Raw genomic sequence first — 20916 nt, 5'->3', positions numbered from 1 at the left:
CTGTGTGGAAGCTCTTATATTTGACTGTTCCAGAAAAACGAACATCTGTTCTCCCTCACCAAACCATATTTCAGAAAAGAGTAATGCTGTGCTTCGTACTTGAGTGAGATCCTGCAGGGTGAATGGAGTATTCAGAGCATCATCGTGGTACCAGTGCCAGCGTGATGCACATGCCACAGGTCTCTATACTTCAGGAGGCCTTACAGCAATAGTTTTTCAGCAATAGCTCGTAGTAAATGCTGCATATTTTATAGTCATACAAATGTTTATGGAACCCAAAGGATTTAATTTATTTTCTATATTCAGAATTGAAAATGTCTGAAGACATATGTGATGGCAACCCATCTGAAGAAAAACCTGAAGTGATGGAAATGCCCAGCAGTGAGGTATTGCCTCACAAGTCAGTACCACACCTCGTGGAAGCTGAGGTCTTGCATGAGCCTTCACAAGGTGAACATGGACCTTCACAAGATGAACATGGACAGGCCACTCAGAGTGCCAGTAATAGACAGGAAGGAGACATATTTATTAATGAAAACCCTTTGACTGAAAAAATGATTGAAAGCCTGCCTTCCAATGGAGAGGCGACTGAAGACATGCCCACCGAGTGCGATGAGACCGTAAGCCTTGATGCAGAACCTGAATCTGAAGAAACAATGCATGAACAAAGCAGTCCAGTAAGTAATACTTTCTTTTCCGTAAAAGCCCTCCCCTCCCTGCTTTGTAAGGACAGAATTTTGTACAGTGTACATACTGTTTTTCACAAAAGCCTGGGGAGTTATATACAGAAAACCTGCATGGGAATAAAATGAGTTAAATTGCAACACCAGTTTTTTGGAAACTAGGATAGTTGCATTTCTCTTTGCCAGTATGGTATTAATTTGGTCTTTCTATCCTGGTTGCAATAAAACTATACCAGACACTAAATTCTATTAACAATCTAGTCCATTTTGTTTACATATAATATGCCTGTGATTTTGTTATCTGGCTTTCTGTACAAATCTGCTTCATTCAGTTCACCGAATGAACCTAGAAGAGGACAGAATTTAAGCTGTATATGAAGCACTGAATCTTGTACTTGCTAATTTTCAAGTCACTTACTTTACAAAAGCAGTGTATGTTTCAGAAGGCATGGTGAAACAGCCAGTAGTTTTTCATCTGTGATCACAGACATTTGGGAGTCCTGTGAGTAATTGCAAGTTAATAAAACTAAGAAAAACGAGGGTTTTTTACCGTGTATACCACATCGAAATCCAGTACACATTACAGAGCTGAATATGTTCTCCTCTCCGCTGAAAAATTTTCAGGCATCCAAAAATTGGAAAAGGTTGAAACACATTGTTTTGGTCCCTCAACCAGTGATCCCCTCCACAGGGGTCTATACACAACGCAGAGCTGTCTTGGGATACTTGAGCTTTTGGGTTTGAGTTGATTGTATAGGGATATGTTACTGGAGACTTTCTTGAGACAACATTTTTTTAATATGATTTAATGTAGAATACTGATAATCGCATAATACCACATGTTAATGTGAAAGGTGGGCAGCACCTCCTCTGGCGATGTTTTTATTGAACTCAGGAGTTCCCTGTGCACATCTACGGGGTTACCCCTCTGAGGAGACTCAGGCAGAGAAGCCTCTAACTCTGGCTCCAGGTAGAACTCAGGAAGGAGGCGGGTTCCTGACTCTGCTAATAATAGCCATAATAAACTTGTATGTATGGCTTTATAGGTTCGGGTGCCTGAAGAAATATTAGGACATCTGTAAAGACATCTCTGGACTTTCAGGTGCTTTCAGGAATAGGTGATCTGAACTAAGCCTCCCATTCTGCTTTCTTGTGCACAGAAGCTTGAACTCCACATAATATCTATCCCAATCTATCATCAGTTCTTAAACACCAGACTTTGTTGCCTGACAGGCTCTTTGTGTTTCCTCCTGCCTTCGGAAAACAGTTTAGACAGTGGAGTAATATTTTTGTTCTTATAGGCCACAGACTCCTCATCTAAAGCAAGTAAATGGGGAGCTTGGGGTACCTGGGGGAAGTCTCTTCTGTCATCAGCTTCTGCCACAGTGGGTAAGTGTTCAATCAGTAAAGTATGTGGAAATAAATTGTAACTTTAATGTGTCATTAGACACATTGATATTGTGTCATAGGCAGTTTTGTCCCAACATGCTTGATTTTTTTTAATAGGAAGAAGGACCTTCCTAGACTGTCAAAGTACATAAATGGTTCTTCGGGTCAGATTGTGGACAAGGTGCCAGGCTTGTTTGTGAAGTTAGTGAATTGCCTCATGGTGGCTTCTTCACTGAAAGGATACATAATCTGATACAATTACTATCAGCCAAAGGCTTATGGTTTTTGAAGTCAAAGCAGTCCAGCCCAGATTCATGAACGTGCATGTTTGTGGCCTGTACACCATGACTTCTATCTGTACAATATGAATTCACTTCTCTTAAATCATTCCAGCTTTTATTGACACCCAGTGAAACTGTTAAGCTATCACACCAGACTTTAGAGAGTAGAACAACATATTGAAACATGGACCCTACAGTCCTTGTATTCTCATTTCCAATAATGTACAAAATGTCCTTGTGAAGACTTTAGGTAAAATATAATCATTACACATCGAAAGCTCACAGACAAAAAACGATGCATGCAAATACCTGGTTACCAGTGGGAAATCATTTCTCACAAAACAGCTACTAAGCTGTTAACTAACCAGTTCTCATAAAGGATCCACAAAACACCTTCAAAAGATGAACCTAGGAATTAAAATTAGTTGCTAGTTACTAAAAATAATGGATTCAACAGAGATACTGGTTTTATGATCCCATATAAGGCTAAATAATTCTCCATGGGCAATAAATTATTTCAATCTATTTCTCAGAGAAGGAGAGAACTCCTATCCTGTCTTTTTCTTTTCAGTGACACCCACACTCAAGAGTTAGTAACTACCTTTTCTTTCAGACAGTCCAACCAATTAACGTATCTAATTGAGCTCAGAATGGGTTTCTGAGATGTCTGCTTTCACAGACTTCCATGAGCCTTACCTCTCCTACATTCTCAGACCATCATAACAGCAGCATTCTGAAAATAATTTGGCTTAGTGTAAATAACTACAGAAGAAAATTTATGTGTGTAAAAGTAATTTTACTGTTGATCAGTTGGAATTATAATGATGATGGATTCTTCAGTTCGTTTTTATAGTTGCAGCAGTGGGTTTCTTGGAACAGAGCTCTTTCAGGTCATTCAGTTTTTGCCTGTGAGAGCGCCATATTTATATTCTGTTTAGCTTTTGCAATAAATAATATTCTATCAAATGGCCATTCTAATGTTGTTTGTGAGTAATAAGGTTATTTGTTACCAAACATTTACTGTTCTTGTAGGCTTGCAGTGGCAATCTCACTTACAGTGAAAAATTATACTTGGAAATCTTGGCCTCACTGAGCAATCAGTTTGGTGTTACAAAGCATATACATTTTCTGTGGGGCAGTATGGCCATAGATATTTTTTTGCTGGCATGAGCTTGCCTGAAAATGGTGAATGCAGTTGGAAAAAGTTTGGGAGACAAACAAGAATGTGTGTTTTATCCCTTCTTATTGTCAAAGTAAACAAGACATACCTTTTTACAGCTGCTTGTTGCTTTTGTCTATAAAACCTGCTGCCAGCATCATATCTCTGTGGATTTCCATGGACTTTTTAATGGCGTGATCTCAATTTTATATAGGCCATATAACATCTTGGTTCGCAAACATTAAAGATTCATTCTTAATTGATACTGGCTTCTTAACATACCATCTGACAGCACCAGCATCATAACTATCTTCACAGAGTGTAAATACGAGAGTAAGTTTGGTGTCTAGGCAGCCTGACTTGATAAGGTTATGTGAAGTTGTCTATTTTGAATAAGCGTATCTTCACCATGTATATATATTTTTAGAATTATTGTTACTTAAAAATGAGCACAATTGGAACAGGCCAAGTTGCCTAAGCAAAGGAGCATTCACATGCAGAAAAGGAAAAAGAAAATTTTAAATTAATTTTAATTTTACATGAGAATGGTTGCACTGTGTCACACTGAAGACCCAGTACTATCTGATTTATGGCAGTGACCAAGAGCAACTGGGAAAGAGCCTAAAACCAGATGTATGTAAAGCAGCACTTCACCTGTTTTCTCTTCCCATTTCCTGGAATCTAGAACTTAGACAGACTTTCTGACCCTGAGATCAGGGTAGGGATGAGTTCCTATATTACTATCTAATAATTTTGGATCTAACTTTTCTCTGTGAATTTATTGAATAGAATAGACTTTGAATTGAGCAAAAATCAAATGTACATTCTTCCACGTTCACTGAAGCTAAGGTAACTTGGAAGACCACGTAGGTAATCTTAGATTTGTTCCAGGAAATCAGTGCAGCAGGTAATAGTTTATACTCCTGATACAGAGGGCTTGTATCCTAGTTGTTTGTTATGGAAATTCATGCTTGATCCTGTGAAGTATTTACTGTCTGTCGCTGTCATAGACAGGGACTGCATATACCATATATCTGTTTCAGTATGGTAATTCCTAGTGAGAGACAGAGAAAAAAAATAAAGCTATTGGGAATTTCTATAAGCTTTCTTCTTTGTATTAAACATTTATTACTCCCCTTCAAGTAATTTCATTTAATATTTGAGCAGTTCAACCAATGCTCCATCTCCTGTTCTACATCAGAAAATAGGTTTGCCATGATCCAGTCCGTTTTAGTGCTGTTTATTCCTTCAGGGTAACAAATGGTATAAGTAAAGCTGCTTTCTTGGAATTAGACTTATCAGGAACACCTTCAGTATGTGATTTTTTTCTGTTGCTCTGTGGTTACCTTTGTACAACACAGCTGCTTGTCTGGTTAAGTATGATAAATGTTCATTATTCCTTATATTTTGCTTCAAAATTGTACTCTGTAAAAATTGCAAAAACAGTTTGAGGTGGACTAGATAACATCTTAAAGGCCTAAATGAATATATTCAGCTTTTAACAAATGTTATCACAGAACAGCCCAGGTTTGAAGGGAGCTCGAAAGATCATCTAGTCCAGGCTTTTGCAGGAAAGGGCGCCTAGATGAGATTATCACCAGTCATGTCTTGAAAACCCCCAGCAATGAGGACTCTGTCACGTCGCTGGCGAGGTTGTTCAAGTGAATGATAGTTCTTACTGTAAAAAATTTCTTTCTTACATTCCTTTCTCTTCGAGGCTGACATTAAATGGTTGTTCCAAGGATCTCTGTTTCATTATCCTTCAAACACTGATTTGGAGCTCCCAAACAGATTAGCATTTTTACTGCATGGCTCTAATTTGTTTAGCATGGCTGATTTTAGTTTCTAATAATAAAGTAGTTTCCATGTAATTTGTATCTCATCTGTTTAACTAACTCTGCACCTGTAGGCAGTGATTGTTTTGGTGATGGTTTTGTATTCTAAAGAAAATGTATGTTTTCTTTGAACTGATTTTGACATTATTTAGATCAAGGTCCCCGCCACAAGGCAGATGTGATACTCTTCTACACAACAGAATCTCTAATGCCTTTGCATTAGCAGCAGTCACTGCCTGAACCACGCTTAGTGTCTGACACTAGATGTCACACTAAGAAAGTTATTGGATCTCCCTCAATAATGAGGTGAAGAGTTTTCTTTTGTTTTTAAAAGGTGCGAGAATTTTGGTTTCCCCCCTTGTGGAACTACAGTGGAGCAGATTCACTGGAATAGTTGCTGGGATGATGAGATCGGAGAAGTAAGCCCACTGTGATCTGGAGACACAACTCGTCCTATTTACTGTCACCACTTTACCCTCTTTCTTTTACACTGGATTTTTTCGCAAATCAGCAATCACACCATCCAGTCTTCTAGTAACAGTGTTGATAAAACTCTGCCCTAACAGTCAGTTGCTGTTGCAGCTAAGTCAATGCAATGGCTAACAGGCACTGAACTGTGTGGTCCTGCACCTCCCTTTTCCTTGCATGTTTCTTCCTCCTCCCTGTGCCAGCAATCAGGCTCCTCTGAGCTTCCAGTAATCCAGTTCAGGAAGCTGAAGTGACATAAGAATAACTCTAGAGGAAAGAAAAGTCTGCCTCTTCAGTTCCTTGAACCGACTCACTGAGGTAAATGCCAGGACAAGCAGAAGGGACAAATGTGGTACATGGAAGCAGCAGAACCTCCCATACCAGCACCAAGGAACCATTAGGTCGGCTTAGCTGTAATGGCAAACCTTTTATCCCCAGGGCTTAAGTGAGGCAAAATATATTCTTGGTCTGTAGTTGAAGTTTGTGACTTCCAGTTTTAAATTAAAACAGCTTGCACGCTTGAAAACTTGTCTGTTCGGAGTTTTTTCCAAGTAAGCGATCTGCTAGCTTAATGAACATGGCTACCTTCTCCTACAAGCCTTGCCTTTCCTATGCTGTATTGCTTTGTATGGATAAGTTATGGCATTCATAAGGTGCTTAAGTTATGGTGCTGAACAAGCTGTATCTCCAAGCCAAGTCTGTTATCTGTTGTGCTGTATGCGTGTGCTTCACTCCATCTAAGTCTGGGTATTTTTTACCTCTAGTGCCATTGGTGAGACTAACATCTCTCAATACCTCTTACACAATAAAGTAATAAAAAATAGAACCCAGCTATTTTAATTTACATGGTCTCTGAAATTCATACTATAAGGCTGCTTAATGCATCTCTCATGCATTGGTTGTAATTAATATTCTGCTATCCTGTTTATTTTGTGCTTGTGTATATTCCTCATCTAGTTCTTCACCTAGTAGAAAGGCACACGGAAATATCAGACACCCATAGTTCCCCCTTGTATGCTGAAAACCTTTTCTTGTCACCCAGTGTAACAGAATGAAATGTCACTTGTGATATCACTGTGTTCATGAGCTTGGATATCATTATGCATGAGTATGTGTAATAATGAGCATTGCATAGCTTAAATTGAAGCCTGTGTGGAACGGAAATGCAAATGCTTCAGAGAATGTGAAACTAAAGTATTGAAATTATATGAATATCTTTTCCATTCTCTAGAGATACTATTCCCCTGTTGTGAAATAAAGAACTATATAAAAAAAACCCCAAAGGCTGGGTGTTATGCTTGTATATTATGTGGGCGTAGAAAGGACAGTTAATCTCTTCAGAAGACTTTTTTTTTTTTTTTTCATTGCATAAATTCAGCAGATTGAGGGGAAACTGGTTTGAGGCCTGAAATCACGTGGTGGTCAGTCAGCTGTTTTGTAAATAACTTTACTGCCACTGTAGCAGCAAACCGCTTTGTTCAGGGTTATTGCTGGGCTGGCCAGTAATGGATGACAGATGCTCTCTATTGACCCCTCCCCAGAAGGGGAAGGGAGACAGAATAAGGAAGAGAGACTTATGGGTTGTAAAAGAAAACTACAACAGCTTTAATGAAACAATAGCAAGAAAAGATAAATAATCTTAATAAGAAAATATGTACAAATATACACAAAACCAATACCGAACACAACCCCCCTGATAACAGTACGTCACTACTGATGCTGCAGGGCTGGCACTGGGGCAGTCCCAGGCTGGACTCAGCAGCAGACAGGATGCAGGAGCTGGGTTCAGGAATGCACAGATCGGGATCACGGACAGAACAGACACGGTCCTCCTTGGATGTCAGCCGTCAAGGAAGAACTTAGCTGAGCTTTATACTGAATATGATGTGTATGGGATGGCATACTTAGTTGGTCAGTTTTGGGTCACCTGTCCTGTCTGCCTCTCCCTGCAGGTGTGACCTTTCACTTTGCTCTGACCCTTTTTTACTTCCAGCATCTCAACACAGGATACAGAATTTAGCAGTGACCTTGGTTGTCTACAGGAGCGAGTATAAGCGAGAGCCTTTCTGCATCCCATTCCTTGGTATTAGCTGTAAACATCAAGCATTATCACTGCTAGAAGCAGTCACTGTCTGGAAAAACAAGCTGCAGTTTTTCAGGAAGTGCATTTAGTTAGAAGAGACTCAACTGAAAAGTAAAATCACTGAACAGAATTAGTTCTGGTTTAGCTCAAGCCAGGACACCCTTTTTCACAGTTCCTTCTTTTTAAGAATACTGAATGCAAGTAATGGATGAGAGGAACTGTGGACATGCTTTTGGGGATGGCAGTTCTGTTGGCTTTCTTTATGGCTTTTAACATGGGCCTATGACCTAGAAGAGTTTGAGAACCAGTATCTGTGTAGCAGCCTTTATGCCTATTGCTATTGTTAAAACCTTTTTTACCATTGCAACAAGGAGATCTGAAACTAGTCTCATTTACTAACTTAATTGGAGTTACTCCTGATTTACAGACTGGATAGCATAGGTATTATCAGAATCTAGCCTGTGGTTTTGTTTTAACTACAAGGAAGATAATTTTTCTAAAGCCTTGAAGTGAATGGAGTGCCAATGCAATAGCCTCAAAGTGAGCACAATGGGGTTCTACTTTTCTAGTGTACAAAACCAGAGCACAGCTGGCTTTTCCACCTGTCTATACTTCATAGCGTGGAGTGATTTCCCCCTAGCCATCTTCAGGTTCCTCAGTTCCTCAGTCAGTGTCAGATGCTAATTTAAGGCCTCAATCTTCATCTTTAGCTTGAACCACATGAAGCTCATTCATCTTAACTAGATTAAATTTTGATCAGTTGTTCATAAGAAATGCCCCCATGGTGCAACACAGGTTACAAAGACTGTGTGGTAGCCAGGGTCAAAATCTCAAACTCTTCCTCCCCGTCTGTGCCACTGAAGCAGGGAGTCCAGTTGCCTGGGAGTACTAGATTGACAAGGGACAGAGATTCCTACAGAGAATGGTTTAGATTTCAGATGTGCTGAACTGCCCTCCGAAGGTGTCTCTTGGCCTCTCTCGGCTCTGCACAGAGTCCAAAGTTACTAAGCTGGGAGGTGGAAGATAAGAGAGCCTAAAGTGAAATGGGATGTATCTGACTAAAATGTTTGTAAGCGCTGTAATCTGGCCTTGGGCAGATCAGGCAAACTCAAAGGCAGGCCACATTTTTAGGTGCTGCTTGCAAAACCTTCTTTTTCAAATGAAAGATTCCAGCTAGCAAGATGAAAAACAATATTCTACTGAAATTGGCAGCCAATGGAAAGAAATGAAATCACGCAGGCAAGAAAAAAGCAACAACACGGGGGAAAAAGCACACTTTCTTAAAAAAACATGCAGTTAACAATACCCATTGGATAGCCCTTCTGTCTCTGCTGTTACAGATGAGTAAATGGAGGCGTCGGAGATGTTCCTAAATTTACAATATCAGGTCAGCTGCGTTACCACACCCTGTGTAACAAAACCAGTGCACCTTTATCTCTAAAATGTAGGCTTATCTTTCATAACCTCTTTTATTTCTGTGCCTTTTGAAATTACAAATAATCATTTTCATTTCCAAAGCAACATGCGATTCTGCCATGTTTGTGCATGTATGTGTATCTAACAGTGCTGACTTGCTTCAGTTGTGATCTTCTGATCTCATCTGGTTTTGTTGTTGTAGTCAAACATACCTGGTATGCAGCTTAATTCAGCAAAACCACTCCTAGCTGACCTGAAATACTTTCTTATCATTCTAGTGCATGTAACCACAGCCCTGAAAATGCTGCCTTTTGTAAGTCTGTAAGTATCAGTACAGCAGCTCTACTTTTCTTGGAAGTATAAGCTTGTCTGCAAAATGAGAACCAGATTACAGAGTATAAAAAACACCCCAAACCCCATGTTTAGATACAGAAAAAAAAAGTGAAATTAATCTGGAACTTTTGCACACAGTTAAAAGGAAATTTTTACTTAATGTTTGTAGTTATTTTTTTTGTATAATTGCAGGACAATAATATTTTGTTAACAAGTCAAGTCCTTAATTAAAATTAAGTCAATGGAAAGAACAGAACTCTTTTGCTTATTTAAAAAGTTGTGATCGGGAGAAATCAAAAGGAATGTGTCATGGAGTATCTATTACATTAGTTTAAAAGAACAATTAATATTTAAGTGAGTCCCAGGAATTTGGAGAGTAAATACATGACTCCAGAATCTATTCGTGCTAATATTTTCATTGAACCGATTAAAACGTGCAGGAGATTGTCATTAGACAAAGTAGTATGCTGCTCTCTGGTAGCTGCATCGGAACAGATTTTGCAAAAGGCAAGAAATTACCCAGCAATGACTTAAATCACTGTGGTGCGTAACCTGGTAGGTCCTGTACAGTTGGACGTACTACTACCTTTTGTAAGACGTGAGATAAAATAGACAAAGGTCATATTTTCTTTAGACAAGTGAAAGCATTTACCTGCCTAGTCTGCCTGTTTCAGAGTAAAACATCAGGACCCCATGCAGCTTATGCTGTCATACAGAAAATTACTTGTTTCTTCTCCTCTGTTCCTTAGGGGACATCTGTTCTTTGTGTTTACCTCCAGATACTGCAGTTTTCATGTATGTGATCTTTCAGTAGTGCTGCTTCACGTATGTTTCCTAGAGTATATTTATTACTGAATTCATAGAGCACCTAATGTGCCACCCATCTGGAAATTCTAGAATCATAAATCTAAGCTTTTTTTCATCTGACTCCATTTCAAATAATTTTGCTGCATCTTTCTTTAATGAGATGTTCAAAAGCATATTTGTATGACTACACACATGCATATTTGTATATGTTTATTCAGAACACTGCAGAGCACTGGCAAAGGATAGGCTATTTTTCTGTAGCTAATGTAATCAGAAAAGATGCTTTGAACTTTTCTAATAGAAAGTGCACAAAATTGTGGGGAAGTATGGACAACAATGAATCATTATGCTCATTTTCATGCCTTAGATGTCTAGGTCTCTGCCTGACCATCTGTATTAATGCCTTTTCTGCGACCATTTGTCTGTTTACAGTTCAGTTTAAGGTAACAAAGCAAACTATGAAATTGTGATTAATACTTCTCATAAGTAGTTAGGCAGACAGTTAAAGGACTCTGTATTGTCCTACTGCTGGAAGCGATCAGCTTTACGTGAGGTGCAGTAACAGTGTACTGTGCAAGAAAAAAATCAAATAGGGCCATTGAAGCCATTTCCTTTTGTGTTGGAAAGAAATATTGCTCGGCTCTGGTTGTTTACTTATTGCGTCTCAGCTGATGTGCAGAAACTTCCAGCTAAGGAAGATGTACTAGCTGGATCATTTGTTGTGAGCGAAGCATGTCATGAACATACTTGTGGACATATCCAGAAGCAGAATAGGCAGACGATTTGAGGGTAGTCTTTTTTAAGGGCAGCATTCTTCAACTACAGCTGGTGCAGATTAGGAAGCTACTGCCTCCTTTTGCTGACTGCCAGGCAATCCCACCCTATCCTATAGCGGGATGTTACCAGTCCATGTGATCTGCTAGTGTAAATAAACTCTGTGCAGAAAAGCAGCAAAGCAATCCCATTCTGTCAAAATGATTCAGATAAAAACACTAATAAACCTATATTCTTTACCTTAAACTAGACCATGTTAATAGAACAAAGAGTTAGGGAGTCATTACGTATGCATCAGGTAAAGGTGGTAAAATCTCTGCAGGAGATCAGACACCACCTGGAACAGTAATTCTGTCTGTGTCGTCTGACACCAACAGACTTTACAAAGTATATTTAAATGGCAGCTTTGAGGAGAGACACATTAGAATTTGACTTCAAATGAGCAACTGAGGAGCTTAAATCCTGAAATAACTTTGAGGACCTGGGTCAGTATTCCTAAAATACTTGCCTAACATAGCATCTGTACAGCAGACTGAAGAAGAGATTCCTTACCTCAGCCCTGCAGTCACCCACAGTCCATTAATTGTAGGTTAATTATTCTAGACTTCTGAAAACTAGATAAGGGCAAACCCTATGGCATTAGGAGGACCGTCAACTTCTGTTTAAATAGAACATTTAGCATTTTGAAATGAAAGGAACTAATCTTACATGTACCACTGAAAGAAGTTTTACATTTCAGATCCGGTGTCATTTGTATTATATTTCAGCTTTATCATTTCTAGTCAGCTTTATCATTTCTAGTCAGTTAATATACCGGTTGTAGTAGAACAAGTGAATTATTAACCTAGAAAAAAATTCAGCAATTGAGATTAAGTTTAATAGTTATTCTGATTGTTGTAATTCATGGAGTGTAAGAATACTGTGCATTGTTAGTAATAAGTTTTCAAATCATATAATCTAAAATATGCTTCTGCTGCAGGTCATGGGATAACAGCAGTAAAGGAAAAAGCAGGAACTACCCTAGGAATTCATAATGCAAGTTCAGTGCCTTTGGAAACAGCAGAGCCTCCTGCAGCTGAAACACCAATTATACGTAAGTTGAAGTTCACTGAAATTGGACAAAACTCTTTGACACTGCCAAATTAGTCCAATTTACAAAATTTTAAGATTTTGATCACGAAGTCCAGTTTACTGTAATTTGTGACTTGCAGAGCTGAAAGTATGCTGTATCTTGCTTTTTTTTGCTTTTGTTAGAAGCAGAAGATACTCTGGACCAAAGCTTTTCTGAGAATATTCCTTCTTCTCCTTCATCTGGATCTCGTGGCGTGTTGTCAGCTATCACTAATGCTGTACAGAACACAGTGAGTCATTTTAGCTGGCCTGTCTGCTCTAGTTATTCTTCATCATTTTTAGGTGCAACTTCACTGTAGGTCACATTTGTTAAGTTGTAGGTCTTTGTAAAAACAGTTCTGTTGTAAGGCTGTTTAGAGTCTCCTCCATGGCAAAATAACTGTATCAAATTTAAAAAAAAAAAAGTCATCAAACATCACTAGGTCAGTTACTACTTTGGTACCAGTTTCAGTGAAAAATACGGTCTTCTCCTAAACTGTACAGAAATCTGCAAATTCTTGGGAAATCTTTTCTATAGCTGTGGTACCATCATCTAAATTTTTTTTACAGTTGAGTCCTTCCAGAGAAAGTATTATAAGATTTGTAATCGTTTTTGAAGGCATTTACTTTTTTTCACTTAAACTCTATTTGCTTATTTTAAGGCTTTTACTAAACTCTGTATTGTTAGTCCCTGGCCCTTACCTTCACCTCTTCAGTCTCATTTCGCATTAGCCTCCCCAGAAGGTGGTCTCATTGCGGGCTCAGTAGGGGCAAAATCTTTTGTTACACTCTCTGTGTATTTTCTGTGTGTTGCACTTCATCCATTTCTGGTTTTCTGTGTTCCAGCTTTTGCAAAATCCTGTACCATACTGTTTCCAAAGGAATTTTGGTGTTATCTTCTTCCCCAACATTTTTTACACACTATTACCATAGCAAATGTTTTTCTCTGAGCTTTTCAGTATCGTGTTTCCCTTGAAATTGTAAGAGACTTTAAGCATCGGCTAAAAAAGCATAGAAGACTAACTCCCCATTGACCATGTTTCAGTTCTTTTTAGTGCATTTCCAGGTCACACTGAGTGCCTCACCACTCTAATATCAAAGATTTGGGGAGCAGAGGGAGATTCCTTTAGATTATTCCTAAGACTGTTGCTACAGAGTCTGGAGCGTCATAGGGCCTGTGAGAGCCAGATGCCAGAAAGATTACCTGAGCATTGTATAAGATATGCAAATAAGAGAAATGTGCTGTTATGCAAACCTAGAGAGGCTACTGAGTCACCAAACAAAGGGAATAACTTAAGATCTCGGTAAGTTGCCTGTAATGCCATTTGAGGCTTTGGTAGGGTTTTTCATCATATATTAGGTTACACCAGCATTTGAGTATCTGACAGATGCATAATCCAGATTGAAATGGAAATCCTTAGTCAGTGAAAATTATTCTTCTGTGTACATGAAAAACTGAGTGAGGGACAATGCTAACATGAAGACACAGGGAAGAAACCTATTTTGATAGACAGTTCCAGGGTCATTGCAAATGTCAAAATTTTAGAAAACGTTTTGGTAAGGCAGGGTCATCCTGTTCACGATGGACTTTAGCTCCATATTACTCATATCTAAAATATGTTCCCACAAACTAGATGCCACTTCAGAAGAAATTAAAGTAGTTTTATTCATAATTTTTTTTATTGGCAACAGGTGTTCCATTTCCTCCAGTGTGAGTCTTTTAATTAGCTAGAAATACTTGTAGAGTTCGTTTTTTTCTCTTTGAAAATGTATTCAGAACAAAGTGACATAGTTTTATGAATGTATCAATCCTATTGTTAGTTAAAGCCTAGTAAATCTAGGGACCTGAATGTTCAAAGACAGTGTTGGCAAAAGCGATACTGTTTACAGTTCATGTTAGCATAAAGTGGAAAGCAAATAACCACATTGCATTATTTTATACAGGGGAAGAGTGTATTATCCGGAGGCTTAGATGCTTTGGAATTTATTGGGAAGACAACCATGAATGTCCTTGCAGAAAGCGATCCTGGATTTAAGAGAACCAAAACACTGATGGCAAGAACAGTTTCTCTATCTCAGGTTGGATTTATTTAAATACGGCTCTGTCAATGCAGTTTCATATTCTTTTTCCAGAATTTCAGATGCCTCAGGGAGAGGCTTTATTTATTGCAGTAGATACTGTCTAGGCTTATGGAAATAAATGTTATGCTTTATATGCTCTACTTTATTTTTCTTCACAGAACCACAAAAGATAATGTAAAATCATCTTTTCTGCATAATCACATGTGCAATAGCTGATTTTAATAAGATAGTGTATGTGGCGATAAATCATTGCACTCTGGAGACAGAATCGAATTGTTGCTGTTTTTGTAACAGCTGTAGATAGATACCTTCCAGCATAAACAGCACTATACTACTTTCCTTGGAAATGAGTAATACTGGAATATGACACATGTTTCATTAGGAATTAAAGCTATGAAAACTTATAACTTAATGTGCTTCTAAACTAATAGTACCCTTACACAGTTGTGACTTACATGTTTAAAAGGTCAGAAACATGATAAAAACAGAAGTGTAAGTGCTGTTAGTACAAAATTATTTTCGCTCTCCAGACACTGAGAGGAGGGAGGCTGTGAAAATCCATAGACATTGAAAAAAACTGTAATTTTACTACATGTTTACTTCTTATAGAGAGGAGTAAGGTATTTTTCTTTTAGTGAGATGTTTCATCTTCAGTGTTTGTCATTGTAAGTGTGAATGGACTGATACTGTTGTAGTAGGCCAGAAGCAAGTAACTCTCGTTAAGGCCCACAGGGTTAAAATGAGCTTTTGAGAATACCTTCCTAAACGATATGCATGAATTCACACGTAAAATCTGAGGCAGACAGTGACATAAATCAGTTCTCATTGATCACATAACACAGTGCTTCCTTTTCAGTGATTTGTACATAAAACTTTGTGACTGATCTTTTGAAGGTAGAGACTGAAAAATCTACCATCATAAGTCTTTTGTAACAAATGAAGACTGTATTGTAGAAATTTCGAATGATGGCATAGTGTAAGTGGCAGGAGTTCACCTGTATTCAGAGCCTTATGTGTGACCTAAGATGCAGTTCAGATGTATTTACCAGCTTTACTGTAGCAGATTCATACAAGAGGCCATTCCTTCCTCGGAACAGAAGGAAGGAATAGAAGATCCTATTCTATACACTATTCTATCCTTCTTATACACTAATAGAAGTGTATAAGACGATCACTCCAAAATATCCGGAAGTATATGGAGTGTAGCTCTGCCCCACCTTTGGTAGAAGTCATACCTTATTAGGCCAATCACTTTTGTCAGCCCTACTGTCACAGAAAACTGACTTTAGTATATGCTGAAAATATTTTATAGAAAATATTTGTGTAGGTGCATTATTTTTGCAATAGGTAGGTGGGTCCTGAAAATAATATTGTTCCCATTTTGTTGTCTGTGGAATGGATTGCATGACTCTTAAAGGCTGTGTATGAAATAGCCCTTTTTATTTCTTTCATTATAATGGGTGGCTAAATTTATGATACGGTATCCATAGCTGATACTGCTTTTGAGAACATAAGCAAGATTATTCATTTGTTCATTGTTTTTTAAAAAAAGATAGTTAGCAATTACCATTGAGAAAACCACACTTAGAATACTACTTAAATATTTTATTAGAGAAGTTTATAAAAAGAAGTTAGATATTTTAGCTCTAAAATTTCAGTTCTGCAGGTGTGATATCGTCCCAAATTTTAATACTTCTTCCTAGACAAGCAGAGGCAGAAACTAATAAAATGTGTCACGCTTACATTGCTACCAATAAACCAACAGCGATTATGTCTATTTTTGCAGCTGTTGCGAGAAGCTAAAGAAAAAGAGAAACAGAGGCGGGCCCAGCAGGTTACGGTTGAACGAACAGCACATTATGGACTGCTTTTTGATGAATTCCAAGGTTTGTCTCATCTTGAAGCTCTGGAAATCCTGTCAAATGAAAGTGAAGCTCAGGTACAGTATGCAGACAGTGTAAATCAAAATGGTTGTTAAAAAAATGTTCTTTACGTTAATTTCATTCTGCAGGTGCATGTGGAATGAACACCAACTTCAGAGAAAGCTGGATTGGTCGCAAGGGCCAGTCCTTGGCTTCAGGAAATCAACACCTAAAATTTAACTCCAAGATTAACTCAAAACAAACAACTTTGTAACTGAAAGTTATTTTTGTTAGGACCATATATAGTGTGTATTTTTCAGCTTGTGACACTGTGCAGATCTTTTCAGGATTTGCAAGGAGATTGAAGTCTTTTGGTTTTGTATCAGGCACTGATGCTTACATTCAGGAATTCCAGACCTATTACACCTGGAGGCTAGTGAATTAAAATGAATTCCAGATTACTGGAAAATCAATTCCTAAGCCTTCTTATTGTGTTAGTTTTTAAGTGTACATAAAACTACCCTGAGATATTATTACTGGCAGTACAAAAATGTCTGTCTGAAGAGCACCCTAACATTGCTAAGGCCTATACAATAAATGTATTTTTTAATTTCAGCTGTTAATTTATTGACTCTGCTAGTAGATCAGTAGATCTCTGACAGTAGATTAATAGAATTTTGTAGATTCCGAGCTGTGGTATTTTGTACTTAAACAGTTTTCTGGATAAATTTCTTAAAATACAGGGTTTGTTCTCTTATTTTGTACTTTTTTGTAATTAGCAGTCTTTGCCCTCTGGGTTATTTTTAATAAAAAATAACCAACTTTTAAAAATGTTTTATTTCCTCACACAAGTAAGAGAAGCTTATACTAATAACAGCTAGGTACGTAGTGTCCATGTTGTTTTTATTTTTTGCAATTATGTTTAAATGAAAAATTATAAATCCAAAACCCACATGCAAGGTTCAAGGGCCTGCTTTTGGAGAAAAAAAAAAAAGAAAGAAAACAAAATCAAAACCAAAAAAACTCCCACAAAACAGGAAAGAGATAAATAGAAAGCAAGTTCAAGTTAATTGTACGTGTCAACACTATTTTTCTTGTACTGTGAAATACCACAGCGTCAGTAAAACTTGTGCAGGTTGTTACCATGAGGTTCTGATGTGCTTCATCTTATGGCCTAGGTAACCCCTTGTTCACAGAGGTTACTCACTCCAACAGGATTGAAGGCAACTGTGTGGGTCAACAAGTCCAATTCCCTGATAAATATTCCAATTTCCATACATACACACACTAAATACATACAGTACTGTAAGCTTGAGATGTATACTAACAGCCCAAAAACCACAGGAGGTGTGCAAGAGAAACTGAAGGCATTGCTAATGCCCCGTGTGCTTCTAATAGCAGGGATTTTAAAATATTTTTAAGCCTTTATTTTAAAAGTTTCCATTAAAAAAAGTTCCAAATTAATCCTATGAAATGGATAATGCTATAGAGAGGGACAAAAAAGCTCTAGGTAGTCCTTCACAACCTGAGTTGCGTCTCCCAACTTTATCTTGCATTTAGTCTTAAGCATATGAGTTGGACACGTCAAGGAGGAACATAAGAAAATAACATCTTTCTCCAGTCTCTTGCTGAGCCAGTCTGCATGTCTGTCAAGCAATCTTGAAAAAACCCGCTTGAAACAAACCAAAAAGTAAAATTTTGTATCAAGGGGAGAGAAGGCATTTCTCTTGGCTTCCAGGGTGTGATCATGGGGTTAACACCAAGTAACTGCAGTGCAAACAAACAGTGATTTGAAGAATCTGTTTCCATCCCTCTTAGGCATGCCACTTTATTAGATATGCAGGGACTTGCAGATACCTGAGACATGCAGAGACCTGTCAATACATTCTTCAGAACAGGTAGACTGGCAGGCTGTCAATAATTTTGGTTGCATTTTGAAGGATGAGAAACAGACTTCTTTTTTTCAGCTCTTTCTGCGAGCACGCAGACTAACCATGAATTCTGTGCTCTTTTTACCTGCCGTTTTCATCCCAGCAATCTCAAAATGCTTGTTACGGTTCACATTTAAACTATAGATTTATAATTCAAAACTAATGTTCTGGGAGAAGGTAGAGACCTGATGATCTTGCAAGGCTGGTGTAATTTTTGTGATACTCAGCAAATTTTGTTGATGAGATCTAAAAGTGTGTCTACATTGAAAGGTTAGAGACAAGATTTGAGCAGAATGGAAGTTTCAATTCCTTAGCCTATTTTGGTATCAGGCTCTAAATTAGCAATTGAGAAATGCTCTGGTTTGGTTAGGAATTCTTACTGTCCTTTCTTTCAACAGATTCAGTTATACTTAGCAACGCTTCGTGGAGAGCAGTTGGAAGCTGTGAAAAATGATTTAATTGCTATAAAAGAGATTTTTGTTCCAAAGGAATCAGATGATGGAGTGGGGCAGGCACAGAAAGGTAATTAGAAATACGGACACTTAACCATTTGAATAGTTGTTGCTTTTGTGTATAGTAATTTTAAAAATTACAATCCAAACTATAATTTCTGTTTGTAGTATCTGTTTATGAAATTGTGTGATCTGCAAGTTTTGGAGGATTTAGATCTGCTTTTCTGTTGAGCAACTTCATCCTCACTTTGCACCCTCCCTTGCTAGACAGAGAAAAAGATTAGAGTGTAATAAGGAGCCTTAAGAACCCTGAGCTTTTTGAAGGAAGCTCACTTCGAAACAGTGGCAAAGCTGCTTTCTAGGTACTACCTGTGGAGTGTGAGAAAGAAGTTAAAGCAGCAGAAGCGTGACCTGACTATGACAGCATTGAAGAGAATGGGACCAGCATGACAGTCCATAGTCAGTTCACAAAAGTTACAATAAAATGGGTGAGTGCTTTGGTTAGGGGCAAAATAGGTATCTTAAACAGGTCAGGAGTTTTGGCATTCCCCAGAACAGACTGAGAACAGAAGGATAAGAAGCTAGCTTAAAGCCACCATAGTTCACTTCTCCAGGCCTGTGAGATACATAGCAAACCTCTTCTAGCTAATAGAAACAATCCCCTTGACCTGGCTGAAGTCTGGCTTATGCCATTGAACGCCATATTGTTGTGTTTGAGAAACACAGAAACATAAAAAGATGTTTCTTCCACATCCTCTTGATCTTCTCAGGGGTGCTTTGCCAAAAAATCCTACGTTTTGCAAGATGGTGAGGTATGATTTCTCTCACTTTCAGAAAAGTTAGAAAAACTATGTTAGCATCCACATGTTCTAAATGGAAAGTCTTTTCCACTCGGACTGCTCTTTTTAGCAGCGCTTACTCAGTATGCCTGATGTCTCTCACAGGGAGCTTACTGTTTCTTCTCAGGGGGAGACTGCAACTGCTCTGTGTAAAGTCAGTATGGTAGAGTTTTGTGCTGTTTTTTTTTTTCCTTGTTACTCTTTAAAACACTGCATCCCTTTGTGGGGTTGTGAGAAAAAGAAGTCAAGAAAGTGTATTACCTGCTTAAGAGTGAGTATTCATGAGATGTCTGTTGTTCCTTAATTTCTGTCAGAAATAGTTACTTGCTTTGAAACCAGACCCCAGGAAAAGCTCTGTTTCTTGCACAAAGCGGTGTTTTCTCTGGTGGTCAAAAGTTCTATTTTTCAGTGAAGCACAGCTGCTGATCATGCTGAGACATTAATTGGCCTTTTAAATAGGCTGGGATCAAGGCAATGAGCACCTTAAAAAAAACCCCAAAAAACCCAAATCAGAGCATGCTGCAGGTTTTCCCCTGAAAAAGCAAACCAGTCAGCAGTGAAACATACCCTCCTCTCTGTGACAGCAGAAATAATAACCGTGCACGTGTTCTCTCCACCTTACCACTGAATGGGTGTTACTTCAGGCTGCGGGTCAAAATGCCTCACGTCCTTTAGTGCGATCAGACTCCAGATTTATTAGGATTTGAACTGCAGATAAATGTCATTTATTAGTATTAAGTTGGATAAATTTTAGTTCCACTGGGGGACACCGAAAGAATAGAATCACTTCTCAGAGTAGCTACTAGAGCTGAGCCTACAATTCTGTGCTCAGGCTCCTAACCTCGGATGTGTGACCTTTGCTTCCTTCTTCAGCCTCTCACTCGTAATCAATAGTACAGGCAGCACTGCACTGACAGTGCTCTTAACACTGTATAGTCCATTCTAGAAAGTGTCCTAGTCTGGGTATCTTTCCCAGTCACAAAAATGCGTTGTCTTCATTAAAGTCTTGTCAGAGTGAATGAAGGCTTCTTATGATCTTCGTAAGTCAAGGGAAAAAGACCTTTTCCTGAGTTTCTTAATGCACAGGATCGTAAGTGTTTTTATTAAGTGCATTTATGCAGCACATGCATAAAACCTTGTAAAACTTAAAGAATTCCATTAATAGGCCTTTACATGACAATTCTCTGCTATTTTTAGATAAAAACCAATATCCAGCATCTTTCCATGTAATGTTGTGTGTGATTTGCACGTCAGTTTCCCCTCTTGGAGCACAGTTCTGTGGAACAGTTTAATGTTTCATTGATACTTAGTTTGCTAGTCTTTACATAATTTAAATTGGATTCCAGTGATTCGCAATTGACTACGCTTAGTATTCTCGTCATATTTTAGAAATAAGTTTAGCTTTCGGAGGG

At 38.2% G+C, this 20916-nt stretch overlaps 1 protein-coding gene across 2 annotated transcripts in view; it reads left to right on the top strand.

Moving 5' to 3' along the window:
- Window positions 1-314: 314 nt before the first annotated feature.
- FAM114A1 (family with sequence similarity 114 member A1) overlaps window positions 315-20916 on the top strand; it is a 31370-nt gene continuing 10768 nt past the window's right edge. For both annotated transcript variants that reach the window (XM_086464281.1, XM_009955497.1), the window contains exons 1-7: window positions 315-677; window positions 1985-2072; window positions 12208-12321; window positions 12483-12589; window positions 14283-14417; window positions 16207-16359; window positions 18612-18735. In XM_086464281.1, the coding sequence (XP_086320407.1) occupies window positions 315-677; window positions 1985-2072; window positions 12208-12321; window positions 12483-12589; window positions 14283-14417; window positions 16207-16359; window positions 18612-18735 (1084 nt within the window). The remainder of the gene's footprint in view (window positions 678-1984; window positions 2073-12207; window positions 12322-12482; window positions 12590-14282; window positions 14418-16206; window positions 16360-18611; window positions 18736-20916) is intronic.

Source organism: Leptosomus discolor, chromosome 4, assembly GCF_034619465.1.
Source record: "Leptosomus discolor isolate bLepDis1 chromosome 4, bLepDis1.hap2, whole genome shotgun sequence".
NCBI lineage: Eukaryota > Metazoa > Chordata > Aves > Leptosomiformes > Leptosomidae > Leptosomus > Leptosomus discolor.
The sequence above is the reverse complement of the archived record's forward strand: the minus strand, read 5'-3'. Positions and strand labels throughout refer to the sequence as shown.